Below are 23031 nucleotides of genomic sequence, written 5' to 3'. Positions count from 1 at the left end.
CGGGGCCCTCGGGTTCAGGGGCCGGCCCTCCATGTCCCACTCAAACGCCCCAGGCTGGTATGGTGAGGGGTGTATGGGAAAAGCCGGGACCCTCGGCGGCCAAGCCAGGGGGGGCCACGTGGCCACTGTGCAGCTGGAGGCGGCCGGGCCCGGGGGCCCCGCGGCTCGAGCCCGACTCGGAGGTTAGGCCAGAGTCGCTGGGCTGCACCTCCACGAAGACCCGCGTGCGCAGGAGCCCGCTGGGACGCCTCGCGGTGGCTCCCCCACGGCGGCGGGCAGAGCTGGGCGCGGAAGGCGGCCTGGAAGCCGCGGCGGAAGTTCTCGTTGAAGTAGCCGTAGATGATGGGGTTGGCGCTGCTGTTGAAGAAGGCCAGCCAGTGGGCTAAGGGGAAGGCGTAGACGGTGACCAGGTGCAGCTGCGGCTCGCTCAGCCGCCCGTAGTCGATGAGCAGCAGCAGGGCCCAGAGAGGCAGCCAGGACAGCGTGAAGAACAGCGCCACCATGACCAGCATGTGCACCACCCGGGCCCTGCGCCGGGCGCCGCGGCCGCCCTCCCCGGCCGCCTCCTCGCCGGCGCGCGCGGGCCCCGGGGCCTTGCACAGCTTGCGGGCGATGCACGCGTACATGACCACGATCAGCGCCAGCGGCGCCAGGTAGATGTGCGAGAAGAGCACGGCCGTGTAGACCCTGCGCATGCCCTTCTCGGGCCAGGCCTCCCAGCACGAGTAGAGTGGGTAAGAGCGGTTGCGGGCGTCCACCATGAAGTGGTGCTCCTCGCGCGTGACGGTCAGCGTGACGGCCGAGGGGCACATGATGAGCAGGGCCAGGGCCCAGATGACCGCAATGGTGACCAGCGCCTTCCGCAGGGTCAGCTTCTCGCGGAAAGGGTGCACGATGCAGCGGAACCTGCGGCGACGGAGGAAAGAGAAGCGGGGGTCTGGGCGGGTCCCAGTGGCCCCACGGAGGAGAGCCATCCCCGATTGAGGGCGGAGGGCTGGGAGCGGGGGTAGGGGCACTCCACCTTCGACCTTGCACCTTAGGCGGCATCAAAGAAGGCTCAGATGTTAATTAAGTTTGTTTGCAAGCAAACTGGTTTCTCACCTGTTGGGGAGTCAGCTCCTCGGCTGAGTAGCCACGCAACAAAGGCAAAAGGAGGGTTTTACAAGAGCTGAATCCTGTTTGTGCACTTCGGGGGATAAACATTAGCTGGCAGGTGTAAGGTCGGATCTTAACAAAGGGCACCGAGAAACAGAGGAAAGCTTCAAGTGAGCTTTATTAGGGAGCGCTCCAGGGCGAGGTTCACTGGTCCAAGAGAAAGGGGCCAGAGAAGTCGCACCCGGGCGAGGGTTGGGCAAGATTTTTTTTTTTTTATGCGTTACGCGGGCCTCTCACTGCTGTGGCCTCCCCCGCTGCGGAGGACAGGCTCCGGACGCGCAGGCCCAGCGGCCATGGCTCACGGGCCCAGCCGCTCCGCGGCATGTGGGATCCTCCCAGACCGGGGCACGAACCCGTGTCCCCTGCATCGGCAGGCGGACTCTCAACCACTGCGCCACCAGGGAAGCCCCTGGGCAAGATTTTATAGGGGAAGAAGGGAAAGGGGTGTGGTGAATCTGGGAGGGCGCAGGGTATTCCTTATTTGGTGGTCTTTTCGGGTATCCTGGGGGACCGTTAGTCCCGCCCCTCGAAAGGCGGGAAGGCTGGGCCGGGTGCAAAGTCCCCAGGTCAGTTTCTGGAACTGGGTGGTCCGAAGAGTTTCGGTCTGATGCAACCTGTGAATCTGATTGTGTTCCCCTGCCTAGGGCCAGTTGGCCTTACATCCCGACATCTTTGGTGTAATGGGGCGGCGTTCTGATCTCTGGCTACTTCATGCTGAATGGGGGCGTCGAAAGGGGAGTCGGGCGACCAGAGGTCCGAGGCTTAGGGGAGACCAGTGGGGGGGTTCTGTAGGAAGCAAGGTGTAAGGGCCGAGAAGCATTTGGTTTGTGGCCACCCGAGAGACTTCCTCCACGCGCCTGCGAAGGAACCTAAGAAAACAGGGAGCGAGCGTGCTACGAAGAGGGTGCGGTCCGGGTTTGAAAGAGGGGTGTCAAAGAGTCTCTCTCTTGGTGGTTTGAAGGCTTCTATGACATGAGGGCAGGAATGGGATGGAAAACCCCCGGTGCCAGAGATGGGCAGGAGGGAAGCCGGGTTCAGGCGAGGGGAGAGATCAAGAGAAATAAATAGCTGGGTTTTCAATGAACAGTAGGTGGAACTCCTGGATGTGGGAGGGGCCCAGAGGGAGAGAAACTTGTGGCTTAGGAGGTCGACCAGCCGGTGGGAGGAAAACACGGTTAGTGGGTGGGCCAGAGTCAGTTTGAGTGTTTGGTCAGTTCGGCTGCCGCTGCTAGGGCCCGAAGGCATGGTTGCCATCCCCGAATGGTTGGGTCTAGCTGTTTGGAGAGGTAAGCCACGGGGCGGTAGGAAGGCCCTACAGGCTGGGCAAGGAGTCCAGTGGCTATTCGCAGGTTGCAGAGCTATAAGTCCGCACATTCTGTCCTTGAGTAGGCCGATCGGGTAGGTGTATCAGAGAAAACAATTTTTAGCTGTTTATGGCTTCTCCAGAAAATCTTGGGGGTTCAGGTGTAGAGTCTACATGACAGGTTGTCCCTATGTCACCTTGGCCAGCGTCCTTCCAACAGTGCCTCCACAGAATTAGGACAGACCTGCACCATTTCCTCATTAGGATGTCTCAGCAGTGATTATTATTACACCCTTAATTTACATCTGAGGAAACTGGGATTCAGAGGTGATAAGTAACTGGCTCAAGGTCACACAGCTTAGCAAGGACCAGCCTTGAACCCAGATTTGTGTTGCTCCACTGTGCCATATAAACCTGCAGCCGGAAACCCTCACTGTGCATTAGAATCTAGTGAAGCATTTAAAAAAATACCTGTGCCCAGTTCTCCTGGTCGAAGATGCCAATCTGATTAGTCTAAGAAAGTCATGGGGCGGTTTAGGAGCTGAACCTAGACTAGCACACAGGCCTAGAGCTGACTCCCAGCCATGTTGCTCTTTCTACTTCAGCAAACTGTGTCCTGCTCTCCCAACTCCCCACCCTTTCCCCGGCCTGACAACACTTTCTACTTTTCCCACAGCCAGTCTCAAGCCTTGTTTTCTCAACCTACCTGACTCTGGCCTACTGGTCTCATAGCATCACATCCTTAAGGAATTGCCAGAGAACAAATAATTCTTAAAGCACGTAGTACTGGCTGTACATGCAATAGCGCTTAATGGATGGAGGGGAATCCTGGGGCAGACCAGGAAGGCTTCCTGGAGGAGACAAGAACTTGAAGAATAGTCCAAACACTACTGGGAGACACTGCACACTCACCTATCGTTAACGATGACAACAAAATGAAGATCAGTGAAGGAGGACTTCCCCCACCACCAGTGGCCTTGCAAACAGGAACCCAGTTCTATCTCCCCAGCTGCCTACTTCACTGGGTCACAAAAGACTGGGTTTGATGAGGGCCAAAGTGGAGAGAGGATGAAGACACTAGATTCTAGAAAGCATGGAGCTAGTAGGTGCCCATGTTGGGAAGAAGACAAGGAGGAGGATGTGGGCGTAAGGAAGGAATAGAATAATATTAACAGCTGACATTTGGTCTCTGTGCCAGGTGGTGTGCATCAGCTTTACAAACAGAAGTTCACTGAAGCCTCCCAGCCACCCTGTAGGATATTTACCATTTTACAGGTGAGAAGACTGAGACTCAGAGCAGTTAATTGACTTAACCAAGGTCATGCAGCTAGGCAGCCCTCCAGCTTACCTGCCTGCCTCCCTTGCCCTGGGGGAAGTGTCTGGAGTGAACCCTTATTGAAAGGGCTCACTGAGAGGGAGGATGGAGAGGAGGACCTACTGCAGTTGGGTCAGATGTGTTGCCTGCAAAGAAAGCCTCCTTGGTCCCTGGCTCCATTCCATTAGCAGACCCATGCTTATCAGAGAATCTGATGGAATCTGAGGCGGAAAGACCAGAAGTAGCTGGACACGGTGGAGATGGGGAATCAGGGACCTGCAAGGAGGCCTGCTGCTCAGGAAACAAGCACTGCCCCCAAGCTCCTCTTAGGGCCCAGGAATCCCTCTTAAACCTCCTCAGGAGCTGCCTCCGGGCCTTCCAGAAGGAGGTGGCAGTGTCCTCTGCAGTCCCCCAAGTCTAGAAGGCAGCCAGCCCCACAACCCTTCCCTCCGTGGCTCAGGATTCGGCCCCACCGACCACAGAGCAGCCCCGGCCTCCTGGCAGGCCCAGAAGTGGAGACAGCAGCTTGGCCTAGTGCCAGGCCCGGGATAACCAGACAGGAACCTTCTCACCTTTCCACGGCAATGGCCACCAGTGTGAAAACAGAAGCTGACACGGACATGCCCTGCACCAAGCCGCTCATCTTGCATGTGGCGTTGTCGAAGGGCCACCCTGCAATGACAGAAGCCACCAGAGTTGAGAGATGCCTCATTTGCAGAGAGCCAGAGACCTCCGGCCATCGGGGCCCGTCTCCTCTGGCTTCCATCTTTCCTCCACATCCTGCCAGGTCGTCATCCTGCCTCTGCTCACACACTTCCAGGGGTGAGGAACTGAGCAGCCAATACCACCGTGGACAGTCCTATTAGAGACGGTCTTCATACTGATCAGCGATTTCTCTCCATGAACTTTAGATCCATCCAGCCCTGCCTGGCTTTCTGCTCCCATAGCCCTGTTCCAGGTTCTAGGCCAGTGGTTCTCAGCCCTGGCTGCTCACTAGAATCAACGGAGAACTTGGAAAAGGACCAGTGCCCAGGCTCACACCAGACGACCGTATTTTCCAAATCTACCCGGGAGATTTGAGTGGCAGCCAAAGTTAAGAACCACTAGGACAGATCAAGCCTGACTGTCAGGCAGGGGGAGGTATAAGCAGCTCTAGCCCCTCCTACCTGATGTCCTCACTCTGATCCCCAAGCTTCTGCTTTCTCATGAGATCTGGGTCCCACCTGCTCTCAGGACTAGTAGCCAGGTCCACATCTTGGCTACCTGAGGCCGTGTGTTGGTAACTGCTTAGTGTTTCTGCCCCTCTAGGCCTGGGGGCAGGGCGGGGGGGCCCACCTTGTTCTTGTCTGTTGTGCCTGCAGACAGGAGTCATCTTCCAAGGCTGGGGTCTTCTTTCACCAACGGCCTCCCCCATGTTGATTTTCTGCCCACACACTTACTAGATGCCAGGCACTGGCTCACTCAATCCTCACAGCAGACCCATAATTCTCTCCTTTTTACAGATGTGGGACTGAGGGGGGGAGACTAATTGACTTACAGTCTCTTTGTCCCTAAATCACTATGGATTAGTGGTGAGAGTTTGGTCTGGGTGCCAGGGAGTTTAAATGTCATGGAAAGTCAATATCGTGGTAGAGAGCAGCCTGATAGACATGAAAAAAATGTTCAAACCTCATTCATAATTTAAAGAATGCAAATGATATTTGCTGTGGAGAAATAGGAGCTCTCAGACATCGGTGGTGGGAATGAAAACCGATACAGTCCTTCTGGAGGGGAACTAGGCGATGCCTAACCTCTGCACTTATCTTTTGATCTGACAATCTCACTCTATCCTGAATATACACCTCTGATGACACAAAATACATATGCACAGAGTTATTCATTGTAGCATTGTTGTAATTGCAAAATATCAGAAACAATCTAAATGCCCATATAAAGAAGTTGTTGAATAAACTATGGTACATCTACACAGAAGAGTATTATACGGCTGTAAAAAAGAATAAGGAAGACCTCTATGAACTGATATGAAGAGGTTTTCAAAATATACTGCTAAATGCAAAAAGCACAGTGCAAAGAGTATCTATAGTATATTACCCTTCATGTAAGAAAGAAGGGGATATAGGAAAATATACACTTATCTGCTTATTTGTACAAAGGAAGTATGGGAAGGTGGATCAGAAAATAATGAGATTGGCTACATATACAGGGAGGCGGTAAGAATGAGGAAGAATGGGGTGGTAGAGATGACAGAGGAGTGACCCTTCTCTGAGTATATCTTTTTGTATGGATCTGACTCCTTAGAATTATGGCAATGTTTCACATCTTCAAAAAATAAGTTAATTAACATCAGGATGTGGGGGAAACCCAAAGTGGGACACAAACAATAACAAATGAACCTAAATGCATTACAAATGAATAAAATAACCACACTGAAGGGGAATGGGGAAGCAAGCAACTAAACTCGGTAACTTTGGAGAACAGTATTTTGACCGTATACTATAAGATTACAAAAATAACTATACACGTACACTATACTCTCATTAATAAATGTGTTTCTCACAAGGGTATGGGTTAGCAATACTGAATCTACCTTATGTGTATACCAAGATTGAACAAATAAGTAAATATATTGTGGATAAATAGAGTTAGATTTCTCACTGTTACAGAAAGAAGTTACAGGTGAGGAAAAGAGGAAAGTTAAAATGATCCTGTAATATTAGATTGGAATCAGAGGCATGATAGTTTTCAATATACCTGCAGATGGATAGATATAGAAATAAAGATGCACATGTTAAGTATGTGTGTGTTAGCACACATATATTTCCTAGCTCTGTCCCTCGAGAGGGCCTAGAAGCAATGAAACCCCAGTGCCAACGATCACATCTAGTGCCAAGGTCTTGGTTTCTAAATGTCATTCTCCAATATAAGGAACCAGCCCTTCTTAGAGAAATTGTTGATTGATTCCAGGGCTGGAGCAGGGAACATACAAGGTGAGCCTGGAACACTTTATGGTGCCAGAAAGTAAGGAGAGACTAAAAAATATCCATGGTGGCATGTCAAAAGGACACAGGAGCCAAATTGAAAGAGCTCCCAATAGTCAAAACTGGGGCAATTTAAGCAACACAATAATGGTAAAACTGGGTTATAACACACAGAGTAAAATAAATGTAGGGGGAATGATGTTAAGTAGAAGATCAACACTGAGGAAATATAACAGTAATAACTGTTGCAGGCAGGAACCATCCAATGGATGCTCTTAGTGAGTAAGTATAGTGAGAAACAAGGCATTTGCATAGTCTCAAAGTATCTCCCTATGAGATACTTATTAATTATAAAGGGGAAAATGGTAGCTTTATAATGGAAAAATGTGGCAGACACCACATTAACCAAGTGATCAACATTAACACCACCATTAATACGTATTGATAGTGTGTGCCTTATCAATATGTCTTCTGTCGTATTCTCATCAAATATGCATAAACTAAATCTAATTGTAAGAAAACATAAGGCAAACCCAAGTTTCTGGGGTTTCTGCAGAATAACTGATCAGTATTCTTCAAACACGTCAAGGTCAGGAAAGTCCAGAACCAAGGAACAGTCACAGGTTGGAGAAAACAAACAAACAAAGAACAGATACAATGTATGGCCCTCAGTTGGATCCTGGACTAGAAAAGGACTCCAGGGGACTCCTCTGTGGGGAAAGGAGTGAAATTCAAATAAAGTATGCAGATTAGTTAATAGTATTGTATCAGTGCTAATTTCCAGGTTTCAATCATTATACTATGGTTATTTAGGATATTAACATTAAGGGCAGTTAGAATGGGCATCATCAGAAAATCTAACAAACAACAAATGCTGGAGAGGGTTTGGAGAAAAGGAAACCCTCTTGCACTATTGGTGGGAATGTAAATTGATACAGCCACTATGGAGAACAGTATGGAGGTTCCTTAAAAAACTAAAAATAGAACTACCATATGACCCAGCAATCCCACTACTGGGCATATACCCAGAGAAAGCCATAATTCAAAGTGACACATGCACCCCAGGTCTTCCCTGGTAGAGCAGTGGTTAAGAATCCACCTGCTAATGCAGGGGACACGGGTTCAAGCCCTGGTCCGGGAAGATCCCACATGTTGGGGAGCAACTAAGCCCATGCGCCACAACTACTGAGCCTGCCCTCTAGAGCCCCCGAGCCACAACTACTGAGCCCACATGCCACAACTACTGAAGCCTTCGTGCCTAGAGCCCGTACTCCTCAACAAGAGAAGCCACTGCAATGAGAAGCCCGCACACCACAAAGAAGAGTAGCCCCTGCTCACCGCAACTAGAGAAAACTGGTGTGAAGCAACGAAGACCCAACACAGCCAATAATTAATTATTTTTAAAAAGACACATGCACTCCAATGTTCATTGCAGCACTATTTACAATAGCCAGGTCATAGAAGTAACCTGTGTCCATCAACAGAGGAATGGATAAAGAAGATGTAGTACATATATACAATGGGATATTACTCAGCCATAAAACGGAATGAAATTGGGTCATTTGTACAAACGTGGATGGACCTAGAGACTGTCATACAGAGTGAAGTAAGTCAGAAAGAGAAAAACAAATATCGTATATTAATGCATATATGTAGAATCTAGAAAAATGGTACAGATGAACCAGTTTGCAAGGCAGAAATAGAGACACAGATGTAGAAAACACAGGTATGGACACCAAGCAAGGAAAGCAGGGGGTGGGGGGCGGGTGGTGGGATGAATTGGGAGGTTGGGATTGACATATATACACTAATATGTATAAAATAGATAACTAATAAGAACCTGCTGTATAAAATATAAATAAAATAAATTTAAAAGAAATAAAAGCTTAATCTCCTCCAGAAAAAAGAAAATAATAATAACATTAAGAGAAGGTAGGTGAAGAGTATACAGGAACACTCTACCATTTTTGCAACTTTTCAGTACATCTATCTAAAATTATTTCAAAATAGAAAGTAAAAGAAAGCAAAACAAAACACACCCAGATTCAAAAGGCTACATACTGTATGATTCCATTTATATAATATTCTTGCAAAGGCAAAACGATATTTTCTGTCCCTACAGGAAAACAGACCAATGGAGCCAGGGAGCAGAGGGAAGAAGCAACTACCAAGGAACAAGGGGGAGTTTTGGGGGACAATGAAGTTGTTCTATATCTTGATTGTAACTACATGACTGTATATGTTTGTCAAAACTTGTGGAACTGTACACTAAAAAGGGTGGGGTTTTTGTATGTTAAATTATACCTTAACAAAATATTTAAATGTAAAACATGCACACATGTACAATGCACGTTTTGTAAGAATGCATGCAAATCACAAACATTACATGTAATAGAATGTTTGCCTGTCAGTGGGGGAGGGGGTTTGGAGTGGGGTAAGGGTACAGAAGGGAATGAATAAAGATACACAAGGGGCTTCCCAACACAGTGAAGTCACACAGTGCCAGGAACAGTGGATGTGAATAATTCAACTCTCTGCACCTGAATTCAAAAAAACAGAAACAAAGACAAAGAAAAGCTATGTGAAGTTTTCTTTTCTTGCAGAAGATTCTATTAGAAACAACGTAAATACCCATCAAAAAGAGATTGGTTAAATAAATTGTAGTACAGCTATACGATGGAATTCTAACAGTTGTAAAAAAAGAATAAAAACCTCTTTCATTTATTAGTATGGAGTAACTTTATGTAAGTTAATTTTAATGAATCCTATTTACAAATTACATTTTTAAGCAGGGAAAAAGTAAAGGTGCAGAACTGGTTAGAAAGTTAGCATTTCCTTAATTTGCTTGTACTTATATAAAATATTTTTGGAAAGTGCTTGTACTTACACAAAGTATTTTGGGGAAGACATACAAGACACGGGCAGCATCGGTTCCCTCCCAGGAGAGAGCTGGAAGGCCAGAGCACAGGGGTGGAAGGAACACTTTTCACTGGATACCTTTTGTTAGCTTTTGACCATTGAACCATGTGAATGTGTTGTCAATTTAAACAATTTTTAAAATTTACACATGTGAAAAGGACCGGCAGACACCACCTTAACCCACTAGTGACCTCACCATATCACTGTTAACTGGTGTGTGTGTGCGTGCGTGCGCCTGTATGTGTGTGCACCTCTGCACGTGTGTGCATGCATACATATGTTTGCCTATGTGTTTTGGGAAGAAGGATGCAGTTTCTGTTCAGCAGCCCTGAAAGAACCTGGGATTCAGCTGTGATTAAAGATCCCACCAGGCACAGCCAGTACAGCCGACGGGAAGCTGGCAGCCCCGGCTCCACTTCCTGGGTCCTGGAACCTACAGAAACATAGGCTGCTAGTCCCCCAGCCTCAAGTCAGCTAAGTCACTCCATATGGGGCTGTCCGTTTGAATCCTGAGTTCCTGGGAGCTCTGAGCTCAGAACCTGCAGGTGCAGACCTCTAGGGGTCTCCACAGCTCTGGAAACTAGTCCTTCCCACCAGTTAGTCTGTGGAGGCTTATTCTGAAGTAAGAAAGGCGAATCACAGGAGAGAGAACAGATGACGGTAGGATCCTTCTGATATTTGCAGGCTGTTAGGCAGGAATTTAGCGGTCGGTTGGTCTAGTTCTGCTTGGATCCCTTCTACAAAATCCCTGCTAAACAGCCAGCCAGTCCCTGCTTAGACACTCCCAGTGACAGGGAGCACAATACCCGTACGAGAGAACACTCTTTTGTTGGAAAACAACTCAAATAAGTTTTTAGGTCCTTATTCAGAGGAAACCTGCCTCCCTCCAGCTTCTTCCCGCTGGTTCTAGTCCTGCCCAAGGGAGCTGCCTGGGAGAGTAGGATTGAACAGTGTAGTGGTTAGAAATATAGATGTGTGAATGTGGGACTTGACGCTTAGCTGTGTAAACTACAGACCTGCCCCTTAGTCACCCTGCGCATCAGTTTTCTCATCCATACGCTGGGGATAACAGTAACGCGCACTTCATTGGACTGTTGTGAGGATTAGTTAAGATCATGCAGGAAGAGTAAATCACACAATGCCTGGAACATAGAAAATGATTAATTCATTACATGTTATTTCTAGTCGAATCCCTCAGCCACAAGGCTGTCCTGAGATTTTGAGACAATGGCATCTCGGCCAAGAGACCAGGCCAGCCATGATTTCAGGGGTAGGGGTACTCCTGCTGCCTCTAGTGCTTCCACTCACCAGTGATGAGGTTGTCCACGAGGGTGGTGGGCATGCAGAAAATGCCCACCAGCAGGTCGCTGACGGCCAGGTTGAGGATAAACATGTTGGTGACGGTGCACATGTGCCGGTTCTTGAGCACAATGAAGCAGACCAGGGTGTTGCCCACCATGCAGAGGAGGAAGATGAGCACGTAGGCCACAATGAACACGGCAGCCACCAGGGAGGAGTGCTGGTAGTAGGAGGAGAAGGTGAGGTTTGCAGCAGTGTTGGCCTCGGCATCACTCCCATTCTGGCATGGGGGCCGGCTGCTGTTGGAAGGCTGGGAGGGCTCCCCTAGGAGCAAAGGAGCACACGGGTCAGGACCCCAGGCGAAGAAGAGATGACTGACTTCTCACCGCTGGCGAGATCCTTCTGCGCTCCAAACCCTGCCCCTGCCCTAATACCCAGATCATGTACTCAACTCCAACTGCAACTGGATGCACTGGTGCAAGACTTCTACCCCACAGCCTCTCATACCCTGATCTCACACCTCCCACCCCGTCTTGTCCACCACTCACTTCATTTCCCAATGTTGGCTCTTCTCCATTTGCAGACAATCCCCCTCTGCCCCATCTAGCCTCCATCCTTCTCAGCCCTGCTCTCTGCCCCAGAGGCTGACTTCTCAGCACTACATTACATCAGGACTGTATGACCCAAGTTCCCTTGCGCTCTGGGTTGTTTGCTTGTTTGTTTGTTTGTTTACTGGCGTATAGTTGATTTACAATGTTGTGTTACTTTCTGCTGTACAGCAAAGGGAGTCAGTTATACGTATACATATATCCACTCTTTTTTAGATTCTATTCCCTGCCCTCTGGTTTTTGACTGGGTTCAGCCAATGGGAGGCACTGAAGGAGCTTGAAGGAATGGAGGAGAGAGAAATCAGGGTATTCATCTCCTGACTCCGTCCCTGCCTGGACCAGGTCTTCTGTGGGGCTGTCTTTATGGGCACAGCTCCTGCTGGGTGACTCCTCTCCCATGGCTCCAGCTCTTGCAGAGCCACAGTGATACCGTTCCCTCTCTGCACTGACCGCTTCCTGTGACTGCCAGTCGCTGGGTGAGTCACCATCCCATGCTGGTTCTCTTGCCTTCCACTACCCACTGTAAAGTCTCTCTATTAAACTCTCTTCTGTTAAATCCTTTCTGAGTGCACCACTTGTTTTCTTCTGGGATCCTAACTATTAGACCCTCAAAATCTTTGCTATCCCTCATCATCATGTCCACAGAACTTGAGTTGGGGAAGGCAAGAAGGCCGTAGAGGGAGAGAGAGCGAAAGGGGACTCTGAACCAGGGCTGAGGATCAAAGAAGGCACACGTTAAATTCTCCGGAAGACCATCCGAAGCCAAGGCCACCACCCATCCTTTACCTCCTCCCATGGTGGTATCAGCTGCCTCATTTGCACAGCGTTTAACAAAGCGCTTCCGTGTCTATTATTTGATCTAACCCTACCCGTTACCCCGTGAGGTAAACAGGTTAGGTATTAGCCCCATTTGAAACGGGAGAACTGGGATCAGAGGGGTTCCCAGACTCACTCAAGGGGACACAGGAGTCTGCAACAGAGTTGGCCCTGCTCCGTGTGTCTCTAATTCATCCCAGGCTTCAGTGTGTGTCTCTCTAGACACGTATGGAAGGGAGCTGCTGAGTGTCCAACCACAGCTCTTCTGGGAAGTCACTAGTTATGGTGACTCATGATGTCGTCTTGTAAACTCTCCTCCTGCCTTCCTCTGGGACTGAATGTGGCCTGTTCCAGGAGATGAGGAGTCTTTAGGGGAATCTTCTGTTGCATCCAGAGCTCAGCCACTGGCCTGGAGGACGGCCAGAGGCTTGGGACCTGGAGGCTAGAAAGACCCTGGGGGAGCACAGGCCGATGACCTGGCACAGTGGGGACAACAGGGACCAGCAGGTGCAGCGGGGCACTCAGGAGGGGGGTGGAGGGACTGCCAGTGGAGGGGGAGAAGCTGGAAGTTTTGGGTGCACAGTGAGAAGAGGAAATGATATTCCCCTGCTTAGGCCCTCCAGGGGCAGCCAGTTGTACCCAAACATCTTTATTTTAATATGTCAAACATGTACAAGAGAGCATGTAATAGTGAATATATACAAGAGTATATAGTTTAATGAACCATGACAAGAGAGAAGAGTATAAAGAACCCCCATGTATACATCATCCACCTTCAACAATTACCATCTCAAGGCCAATTTTGTTTCATCCATACCCACACCTCTCTTTGGATTATTCTGAGACACAATCACATCACTTCCTTTCATTCATAAACGTTTCAGATTGTATCTCTAAAAATTAGGACTCAAGAAAAATCCATAACCCAGTATCATTATCACACCTAACAAAATTAACCATTATGTCACAATATTATCAATTATCCAGCATTCAAAATTCCCTCATTGTTACAGAATTTTTTAAATAATTGGTTTGAGTGAGGATCCAAACAAGGTTTCTGTTTCTATTCCGTATTATGTGGTGAACCCCCCCAAAATCTCGTGACATCGCACTGTGGCTTAGGAATCTGAGTGGCCCTTCTGCAGGTCTTGTGGCCTCTCATCTTCCAAGAGGCTAGACTGGGCTTTTTTTTTTTTTTTTTTTTGCGATACGCGGGCCTCTCACTGTTGCGGCCTCTCCCGTTGCGGAGCACAGGCTCTGGATGCGCAGGCTCAGTGGCCGTGGCTCACGGGCCCAGCCGCTCCACGGCATGTGGGATCTTCCCGGACCGGGGCACGAACCCGTGTCCCCTGCATCGGCAGGCGGACTCTCAACCACTGCGCCACCAGGGAAGCCCTAGGTGGTCTGTTTCTTAATGCTAAGGTTGATCAGTGGGCTTAGCTGATGACAGCCTGATCCCTTCCCCATTAGCTTTTCACCAATGTTTTCAACAGGAGCTACTAACAATTATTGCCTAGACTCCTCATTGCATCTCGAATACAATCCAAACTCTTTACTGCATGGTCTGATTCCTGTTGTCATCACTGGCCTCACCCCCTGCTACTCTCCCCTTTGCCTTTTGTGCTCTGGTCACCTCGTGATGCCTCCAACACATTCTTGCTCTTTCCAATCTCAATGCCTTTATCTCTTTCGATTCCCTCTGCCTCTTCCCCTCCTTTAGCTTTCAGTTAAACATCGTCTTCTTGGAGAAGCCTGTACCCGATTACTCTGTTTAACTTAGGTGCCCCATTATTATCTCTCACAGCATCCTGCTTATTTTCTTCAATCTGCCGATATTTTATTTGTTTCCAGGTTTATTGGTTTTTTCCTCCACCTCTGAAAGTCAGGTCCTGGAGAGCAGGGATCTTCACTCTTTCGTTGGTGGTCATATCCCCAGCATCTCGTCAGGGCCTGACAATTGTAAATGCTTTACTAAATGGTTGTTGAATGGATAAATATTTGTATGAGGAGAAAAAGGAAGGAAAGACAAATCCTGACATCAGGTGACAGGGTCCTGCTCAAGGCTGGCATTTCTGGTGTTGGAAGGCCTTCTCCAGGGTCCTCTGGAAAGAACCCCCCATCACAGAGTCTGCTGGGAGCCTCCCTAGATAGCTCACCCTTGATGAGCCTCAAACTCAACTCGCATGACTTGGGGAAATCTGTGGGTGTGGATGGGTAGAGGCGATTGCCTGAACCTGCCCAGCTAAACTCTAGTCTGCCTGTTTCCCCCACTGCCTTTCATTTGGCCCTGAGAAGTCTGGGAGCAACCCTGCCCATCCCTGGACCCTGAGCCTGAGCATCAGTCCCTATACTTAGGCCAGTTTCTGGCATTTATTCTCAAGGAGGAAAAACTACTTCCTATTCCTGGCAACTCCCCTGGCCTGTGGTGAGATGGGTTGGAGGTGGGCAGGCCTCCCACCCGACCTGGGCCCCAAGCCAGCAGCCGGAGACCTCATTAACAACTGGCCTCGTCCTTCCTGGGATCTGCCTGGTGCCTTTGTGGATACACTACAGCCTGTGAAAATTTCATCCGCTGAACCCAATTGAGCCATTCCTCTACTCGGGGAGCTTCCTGGAGGTCTCAGGGTATAATAATGGTTATCTCCAGGGCATTCTGATGATCTCAGAGATCAAGCTGTGAGCCACTGAAAGTTTGGGGCCAGAGAGAAGATGGGGGTGCACTGGTTCTCAGTGTGTGGTCCCCTGCCAGCAGCATCAGCTTCGCCAGGAACTTGCTAGAAATGCAGATTCTGAGGAATCACCCTCGAGCTAGGGAACCAGAAAGTCCACGGAACCAGAAACCAGGTATCTCTGTTTTAACGCATCCTCCAGGTGATTCTGATGGACACTCCAGTCTGGGAACCACAGATAAAGGAGTTGGACCAAAGACCCTGAAGGTAGTGGATGCACACAGACTGCGAAATCCTGGCTCTCCTTCCTGGTGACTTCAGGCAATGGATGGAATATCTGTGTCTCCTCAAAATTCATATGCTATAACCTTTTCCCCAGTGTGATGGTATTTGGAAGTAGGGCCTTTGGGAGGTATAGCTGACCCGTCAACAACACATGGGGTGGTTAGGGGCTCGGACCCCTGTGCAGTCGAAAATCCGAATATAACTTTACAGTCAGCCCTCCGTATCTGTGGATCCACATCCATGGATCCAACGAGCCACAGATCGTTCAGCACTGTAGTACACATCTACCAGAAAACAACATCTGGGTATAAGTGGACCAACGCAGTTCAGACCCGCGTTTTTCAAGGGTCAACTGTAATTAGGTCATGAGGGAAAGCTCTCATGAATGGGATTAGCGCCTTTATAAAAGAGATCTCAGAGAGTTCCCTTGCCCCTTCTTCCACCACCTAAGGACACAGGGAGCCCGTGTGTGAACTAAGAAGCGGGTCCTCACCAGACACTGGATTGGCCCCTTGATATTGGACTTCCCAACCTCCAGAACTGTAAGAAGTAAATTTCAGTTGTTTATAAGCCACCCAGTCTATGGTATTTTGTTATGGCAGCCCAAGCTGACTAAGACATCTCCTCATCTATGTGGGAACTTATTGTTCTCATCTTTAAAGTGGAAACACACAATTCCTGGCTATGACCTCGGGTAAGTCATCACCCCTCTGGAAACCAAAGTCTTCCCTGGCAAAATGGAGATAAGCTCACACTTACTGAAAAGAGTGAGATAACATATGAAGAGAACTCGGCGAAATGGGGGACACATGGCACTCAATACGTGTTAGCCCAGCAGCAGCCCTACTGACAGTATTAAACTGTACAATGAATCTGAGCATGATATTTTTATAATACTTTTAGTGTGGGCCTCCCTGCAAAGCCTGAAAGATAAATCAACACCAAAATGAAGTTCCTGAGCACAGAATCCATCTGGGTACTCCTCTGAGTTCACAGCTCTCCCACTAATACCTTCATCGTTATAGCCACCTGCCTGTCTGTCCTGGTACCACCACCTAGGAGCTCAGCCCCAGACTAGAGACCTGCGTTCACCATTCAGCACCCACTTCCCAAAAGCCTCCTGGGTGAACAGCCTGGGCCGTGAGCCACTGGGGACCCACAGAAGAACACAACGCAACACAGTACAAATAACTAATGAACACATGAGACAAAGAAGTTCTTTTGTAATCAAAGAAATGCAATTTTAAAAGAACACAGGGGTAAGCTTTCCATCAATCAGATTCACAGAGAGGAAAAGCGCTCAGTGACGCCAGAGGGTGGCTGTGCACTGCAGGGTGTTGGAGAGACACACATCCGCTCAGCCTTTGCAACTGGGGCACATCCATTCAGCACCCTGACACCAGACTCACACCCGGAGCCAGGCGTTCCACTTCTAGGGATTCACCTAAGGAATAGAACAAGTTCTGATGGTGTGAGGGAAAATACTGGCCAAGGTTGAAATGCTTACAAAATAGTATGTACACGCATTATAAACTGTATTCCGTATAAAAGTGTGTGTGTGTCATTCCAAACAAATGACAAAAAATAAAAAAACGTTAACAGTGTATATTCACAGCGGGTGTTTTAAGCGACTCTTATTTTCCTTTTTACTAACCTGAGTTTTAACCCTTCTAATCAGGAGGAAACTCTGATAAATATGATTAAAATACTCACTACTTCAGTGGTTCTCAACTCTGACAGTGTCTCTGGCAGCATTTCTGGGGGCACGGAAAAGCAGAACCCACCTGGACTTCCAAGAAGCTTCTGTGTCCCGTGCTGGAGGGACACCAGCTAGCTTGCTCCTCTCCCCTCCTCTCTCCAGTGACCTTCCCCCGCATGGGCCACTTCCCCACAAGTCACCCACCACCAGGCAGTGTGAGCAGACATCCTCCCAGCCTCTGGCCTCCCTCAGCCACGGAGCTCCCAGGCCGGGCAGGCAGCTGTGGAGGCTTCCAGGGGCTCTGAGGACGCCGCTAGACTGGGGTTGGGCTGGGAGTGGGGTGGGGACTGCTGTCCTCTGCTGTCTCACTGCACAGCCCAGGCCCAGGGTGGAAGGCCTGAGGGGGACTACTGCCCACTGACCCCAGCAGCTCTGCAGGAGGCTGGGCAGACTGCAGTGTCTGTCTGCAAGCCCTCGGAGACCATCCAGATCCTATTTTTGGGCCAGCCACACAAGAATACCTCCTTCTGCCCTCCAGTCAGTAATCTGGCCAGTCCATGACCCTTTGCTCAATGAGACCTGGTAAGCACACAGCTTCTAGGCCAACTCTGAGGGACAGAAGGTTCTTCCTGTTGTTGAGTTGAGTTGTCTTACTGTAACTTGTCCCCACCTGCCCCAGTTCTGCTCCCTGAAGCCACACAGAACAAGAATGGGCACCTGTCCCCAAGGTCATCCCCCTCTCCCTGCCGTTTTTCCCACCCTGAACATCTCAGTGTCTCTTCAGCAAGCAGGATTCTAGACCTATCTCACTGTCAATCCATTTTGATCTCCCCAGAAACTTTCCTCAAGATTACAAACCAGATCCCCCCTATTTGAAATGTATGCAGTTGATTTTGGGGGGGACCTAAATTCAGGACTTTGCACTTCACTTCCATTTACATTTCACTTTCTTGGTTTTGACCCAGCGTTCCAGAATGTTCAGATACCCTTCATTTAAATCTTGAACTGTTGCCATGTGGGTGTCATGGCTCTTATCCACAGATTTGATGAGCATGCCTTTTATTTTCCCTCTAAATTACTTAATGTCATGTCAAGGTCAGAGTCCGAGGGACCTCTAAGCTGCATTAAAGTCTTAATGAAAGCCCCGCCATCCGTCCTCCAGCCCCCTTCCCGCAACCCTCCATCTGTTCACAGGGCTCTCATGAGAGAACTTAGCAGGGTCCTGCTGAAATCTCGTAATTCATCTTTCTACCTCTTGGAGACCCAGTCTGAGAGAGGAAATGTGGTAGGTTTAGCCTGATCTGTTCTTGGTGAGCATTAATATGTTCTTAATGACCACTACATTATTTTCTTTCTTTTTGAAAAAGATTGTTTTGTTTTTATAAAAAAACAATGTGCTTTCTATAAAGCAGTTCTGAGCACGACAAAAGAAGAGAGTAAAATAAACATCCCTGAAATTTCACACCCAGAGATGACCCTCATGGCCGACGCGTCTGTGATGCTCCCAGCCACATCCCAAAGATTCTGGCCAGGTGGACAGTTCCCTGCACTTCCAGTGCCTCATCAAGCCTGCACCAGGGCTCTCTCTGGTTTGCTTTCTTTGAAGCCACAAATGGGAACAACCTAGACGTGTGGGAGTACAGCCAGGGGAGAGGAACAAACAGCAGTCGGCTCCCCATCTTGCGCGGCGAAAATCTCAGGTGCATTCTGCACTTTTCTCAGAAGGCGACCAGAGAGAGAGAACCCTACTGGCCCGTAGCTGAACCCAGCTCGTCCACGTGCCTGGTTCTGGTTCTTGCCTTTTCTCCCTTTCCCATCTTACTCTCCTGACCTCTGCTTCCAGGCATAAGCTCTCTTAGGGTACGCTTTCAGAAGCAGGAGCCCCCAAAGGTGTTAGTGGCCATCTCTTTGCAGATACTTTACATATACATCCAATAATAAGCCTATGTAATTTTGCATAAAGGGGATCATACTAAACATGTGTTCTAAAACCTGCTTTTTAAAAAATTACTCACAGTAGGCAGTAAACATATTTTCGTGCCAGTAAATGAAATCCTAAACACAGTTCTTAATGTCTATACAGCATGCCGTTGCAGGTGTTCTCATCGTTTAATTTACTTAATTTATGGACATCTGGATGACTCCCGATTTTGCAGTGTGATGAGAATGCTTGAGCACATATCTTTGCAAGCGTACAGGATGGCAGCCTTTGAAAAAAATTCTTAGATGTGGGATTGCTTTATTGTCTCCTAAGTGTTCACTGTATGTTTGATAATTTATTCTGGAATTTTAATAGAGGTCAGTATCAATCTGAGCAGTTTAGGGTTTTTTAAAATCTACCTTTCCTTCCTTTCTGAAAATCAGGACATTTGCCCATCTTCAGTTTTCTGGCACTTCCTTCATTCCCTGTCATTTCCTCTAAGGCAATAATTACATCTGCAAATGGCTCCAGGTCCCTGGGATGTCATTTGTCTGGGCTTGGATTGTATATGGCTTGACGCCTTATCCAATCACCTATCTTGGGCTTCAATTTCCTCCTTCCACCATTTGAAGTAAAATTGCCTGTGCCCTGCGCTGGCTGCTCTCCCTGGTGCGTAAAGGTTACGAGCACCACATGCCCAAGCCCCGAGCAGGTTCATCTGCTATCCTTACGTAGACTTTGAAAGCTCTTTGCTCTGTCTTCACCAGTTTTCCTTGGCTTCCGTTCACTGACACTTTGGTTCTGCATTTCTCATCGTATCTCATGTGTGTGCACTTTTCAACCCTAACTCACTGGAAAGCAGCAACCGCAGCTGCACACGACGTTCTGTAAAACTCCCTTTTCTCTCTTGCCAGCAGTGTTTGCAATGCCTTGCTTGGCATTTCTGGGTTTTATTACCTCCTGGAGCAGCCTTCTTTTACAGGTATGATTTTGTTCAACACATCTTGTCTTATTTTACCTTCACAGCCACTCTGTGAAGCCAGCTGAATGTAAGTTTCTCCATTCAAGAGATGGGTAACCAGTAGCACGGAGAGGTTTAGGCAAAAACCCAAAGACACCCAGCAAGCCAGTGGACCAGCCCTCAGTCCTCCAGTTTCTTTGCCCAAATATGGTTTCCCTTCCTACACTGGCTGAGAGGGGCATCTGGACCCCCACCTGGTAAGGCTGGAGGAAGCAGCCTTATGCCTGGGGTCCCTATCCCTTAAAGTCCTGGAGGTCAGGTCCATAGTTCCCTCTCCTTTCCCCCAGGGAGGGAAATTCTGCATTGAGATCTTGTGTAGAATTCCATCTCTGTGACTTTGCCTGCTGGAAGGGATGGCAATTACTCTAAAGCTAATAGGTAAGCTGTCCTCAGCCGCTTTCAAAGGATCCCCTGCCCATGCAGGAGAGAGCGTCCTATGCACACAGGGACAGAGGCTTCCAGGTCTTTTACCCCCTCCCTCTCTCTCTCAGTTTCTCACACATACATATTCACGCACACACACTGCAGAGCCCTCTAGGTCTTTCTCTCTCTCCCTCTCTCAGTGTGTGTCTGTCTGTCACACACACACACAGTGTCACAGTATTGGGCTCTGGACAGCCCCCGATGAGACCCCCCAGTCCCCTTCCTGTCTCTTGGCTCACTGCTCCTTAGTCGGTACCCACCCCCCACCCCCCTCCCCAGCCCCGGGGTCACTCACCCTCCATGCTGCCCACTCCGGCCCGCTCTGGGACAGTCACCGACGGAGGGAGGCAGCGGGCCCCTGTGAGCCTGCAGGGGACCGCGGGTCTCCGGCGCTGGGCTGCTGGCGCGCGCCCCAGCCTCTGCGCTTGGCGGTTCTGGTCCAGGGCCCGGCGGAAGCGGACGGAGGGGCGTGCGCTCGCAGGCCCCAGCCCTGCGCGGGGTCTCGCTCCCCTTGCCGCCCGGAGGCGGCCGGGCAGCGGCCGGGGCTGAAGGCTCCCGAGCAGCGCAGCTACCCTCCAGGCTCTGCTGCCCGCTGCCCGTTGCCCGCTGCCCGCCCTCCCCGTCCAGAGGGAGGGGGCTCGCGCCGCGCCGTCGCCATGGCACCCGGCACACGTTTGCCTGCGCAGCGCCCCCTGCCCGCAGCGTCCGTCCGAGCCTGGGCGCCCCGGGTCGCCTCCCAGATGTGACTCCCTCCGCAGGGACGGAGCACCCCTCCAAAGTAGAGGACAACCCACTGACCACTGCAGCCCTGGCCGCGACATCCGATAACTCTGTGTCCCTCTCCCCGTGACTCCCATCCCAGCACCACTCCTCGTCCTCGTCTCACCCCAGCCTGACCCCCAGCCACCCAGCCTGGTGTCCAGGACCCTGAGGCCCTCCTGAGAAGGGGATGGAGGCAGCTGTGATACACAGGAGGGCAAGGAGAGCAGGGACAATGTGTCAGTAGATGACCACTGACTCTGGAATTAACTGGCCAGGCGCTCACCAGATGTCTACCCTTGGGCACGTGTCTTAGCTGCACCTGAGCCTCAGTTTCTGCATTTGTGAAATGGCTTTGAGGGAAGTAAATGAGATGACGTCAAAGTTTCTGCCCAGCATGTAGTAGATGCCCAACAAATGGTCCGTTGAGCTGGGTAGGAGGCCATCTCCCTCCCACCATTCCAGCCCCTGTCAGGCACCACCATAGACTTTTGTCATATGAATGATGATCCCCGGTTCCAGGCAGATGGGAGAGAGTAGAGGTCCCATTCTTCCCATTATTGGGGATTAGGGGTTAATTCTGGGAGGACTCTGGGGAAACGGTTCCCACCAGGCTTCTTCCTAGTCTCCCTTCTCCCTCTAGCCTGTCCTCTGCCCCAAATGGCTGGCAGAGTCTCAGGACTGGAAGGGCCCTAGAGGTCACTGAGTGTAACACTGACCTGGGCAGGTGTCCCCATCCTAATGCCCAGCAGTGGGTTCTCTGCCTTCACGTCACTCTCTTTTCCCCAGAACAGCCCTTCAGAGAGCTGGAGGGAGGGAGGGCACCCTCTCAAGTCTGCCCTTCTGCAGGTGAAACACCTGAGTTTCTTTGGGCTTTTTGCTTCCTGTGATTTGCCTCAGTTTCATCTGTAAAATGGGGATAATGCCTAGCCCCTAGAGTTATTGTGAACATGAAAGGAGTTCCTCTGTGTAAAGCTGTTGGAATAGTGCCTGGCTCAGAGTAAGAGCTCAATAAAAGTTAGTTATCATATCATTCCTATCTTGAGTCCACCTTCCTGTGGAAGTCCTCACAGTTCTTGAAGTCTCCCTGATAGGACCCAGAACTGTGACAAGTCATATCAAGCCCCCTTGACCAATGCAGAGTTCAGGACAAGGCTGTAAAATCTGCACGGTCCAGCACTGCCAGTTATTGTATGTGTGACTTTGGGAAAGTTATATAACCTCTTTGTGCCTCAGTTTCCCTTCATCTAAAAAATAGGGATAATAATAGTGCCTACCATATAGCAAAGCACTGACAACAGTGCCTAACATAGAAGGTGCTCAATAAATATGAGCTCTGTTTATGTGGGCACTAGGCTTTGAATAGTTCAGTCTCACCTTTTCTCGGTTCCTCCTTCTTTTTTCCCCTCCCTTTCTTCTTCCTTTAGCAGCCCCATCATTCCGGTGCATTAACTTAAGCTTGTGGTCAATTCCCCCACCTGGTCTTTTTTATTTCAATCATTCTGGATCACAGAGCCTCTTTTCCTTCCTTCCCCCTCCTCTTCTACAGACTTCTTTCTTTCACCATCGGAAACTTTGTACCGTGCCCAAGCACATGTGGCACCATTCAAAACAAACTCACTGGTCCAGGCTTTGAGGGCCAGGCAGGGCAGTGCCGTGGATACAAAGACCTGGGTGTGAATTCTGTCTCCACCATTTATTATCTGTGTTGCCCTGCGTAAGTCGCTTATGCCCTCTAGCCTCATTTTCCCCATCTGTAAAATGGGATTTATCATCTTCTCAAGGCTGCTGTGAGGATAAAAAGGCAAGTACCACTGACACAGTGTCCTTCCTTATCCCCAAAGTTATGGGTGAAGGCTAC

General features: G+C 49.5%; 1 protein-coding gene across 1 annotated transcript; it reads right to left on the bottom strand.

Moving 5' to 3' along the window:
- Nucleotides 1-40: 40 nt before the first annotated feature.
- NPFFR1 (neuropeptide FF receptor 1) lies at nucleotides 41-21232 on the bottom strand. Its single transcript, XM_065893925.1, is given in 5 exon segments — nucleotides 41-245; nucleotides 247-906; nucleotides 4346-4445; nucleotides 10979-11347; nucleotides 20707-21232. Coding segments are annotated over 5 exon segments (1860 nt in total).
- Nucleotides 21233-23031: the final 1799 nt, after the last annotated feature.

Source organism: Phocoena phocoena, chromosome 16 (genome assembly GCF_963924675.1).
Source record: "Phocoena phocoena chromosome 16, mPhoPho1.1, whole genome shotgun sequence".
In the NCBI taxonomy this organism is placed as follows: domain Eukaryota; kingdom Metazoa; phylum Chordata; class Mammalia; order Artiodactyla; family Phocoenidae; genus Phocoena; species Phocoena phocoena.
The sequence above is the reverse complement of the archived record's forward strand: the minus strand, read 5'-3'. Positions and strand labels throughout refer to the sequence as shown.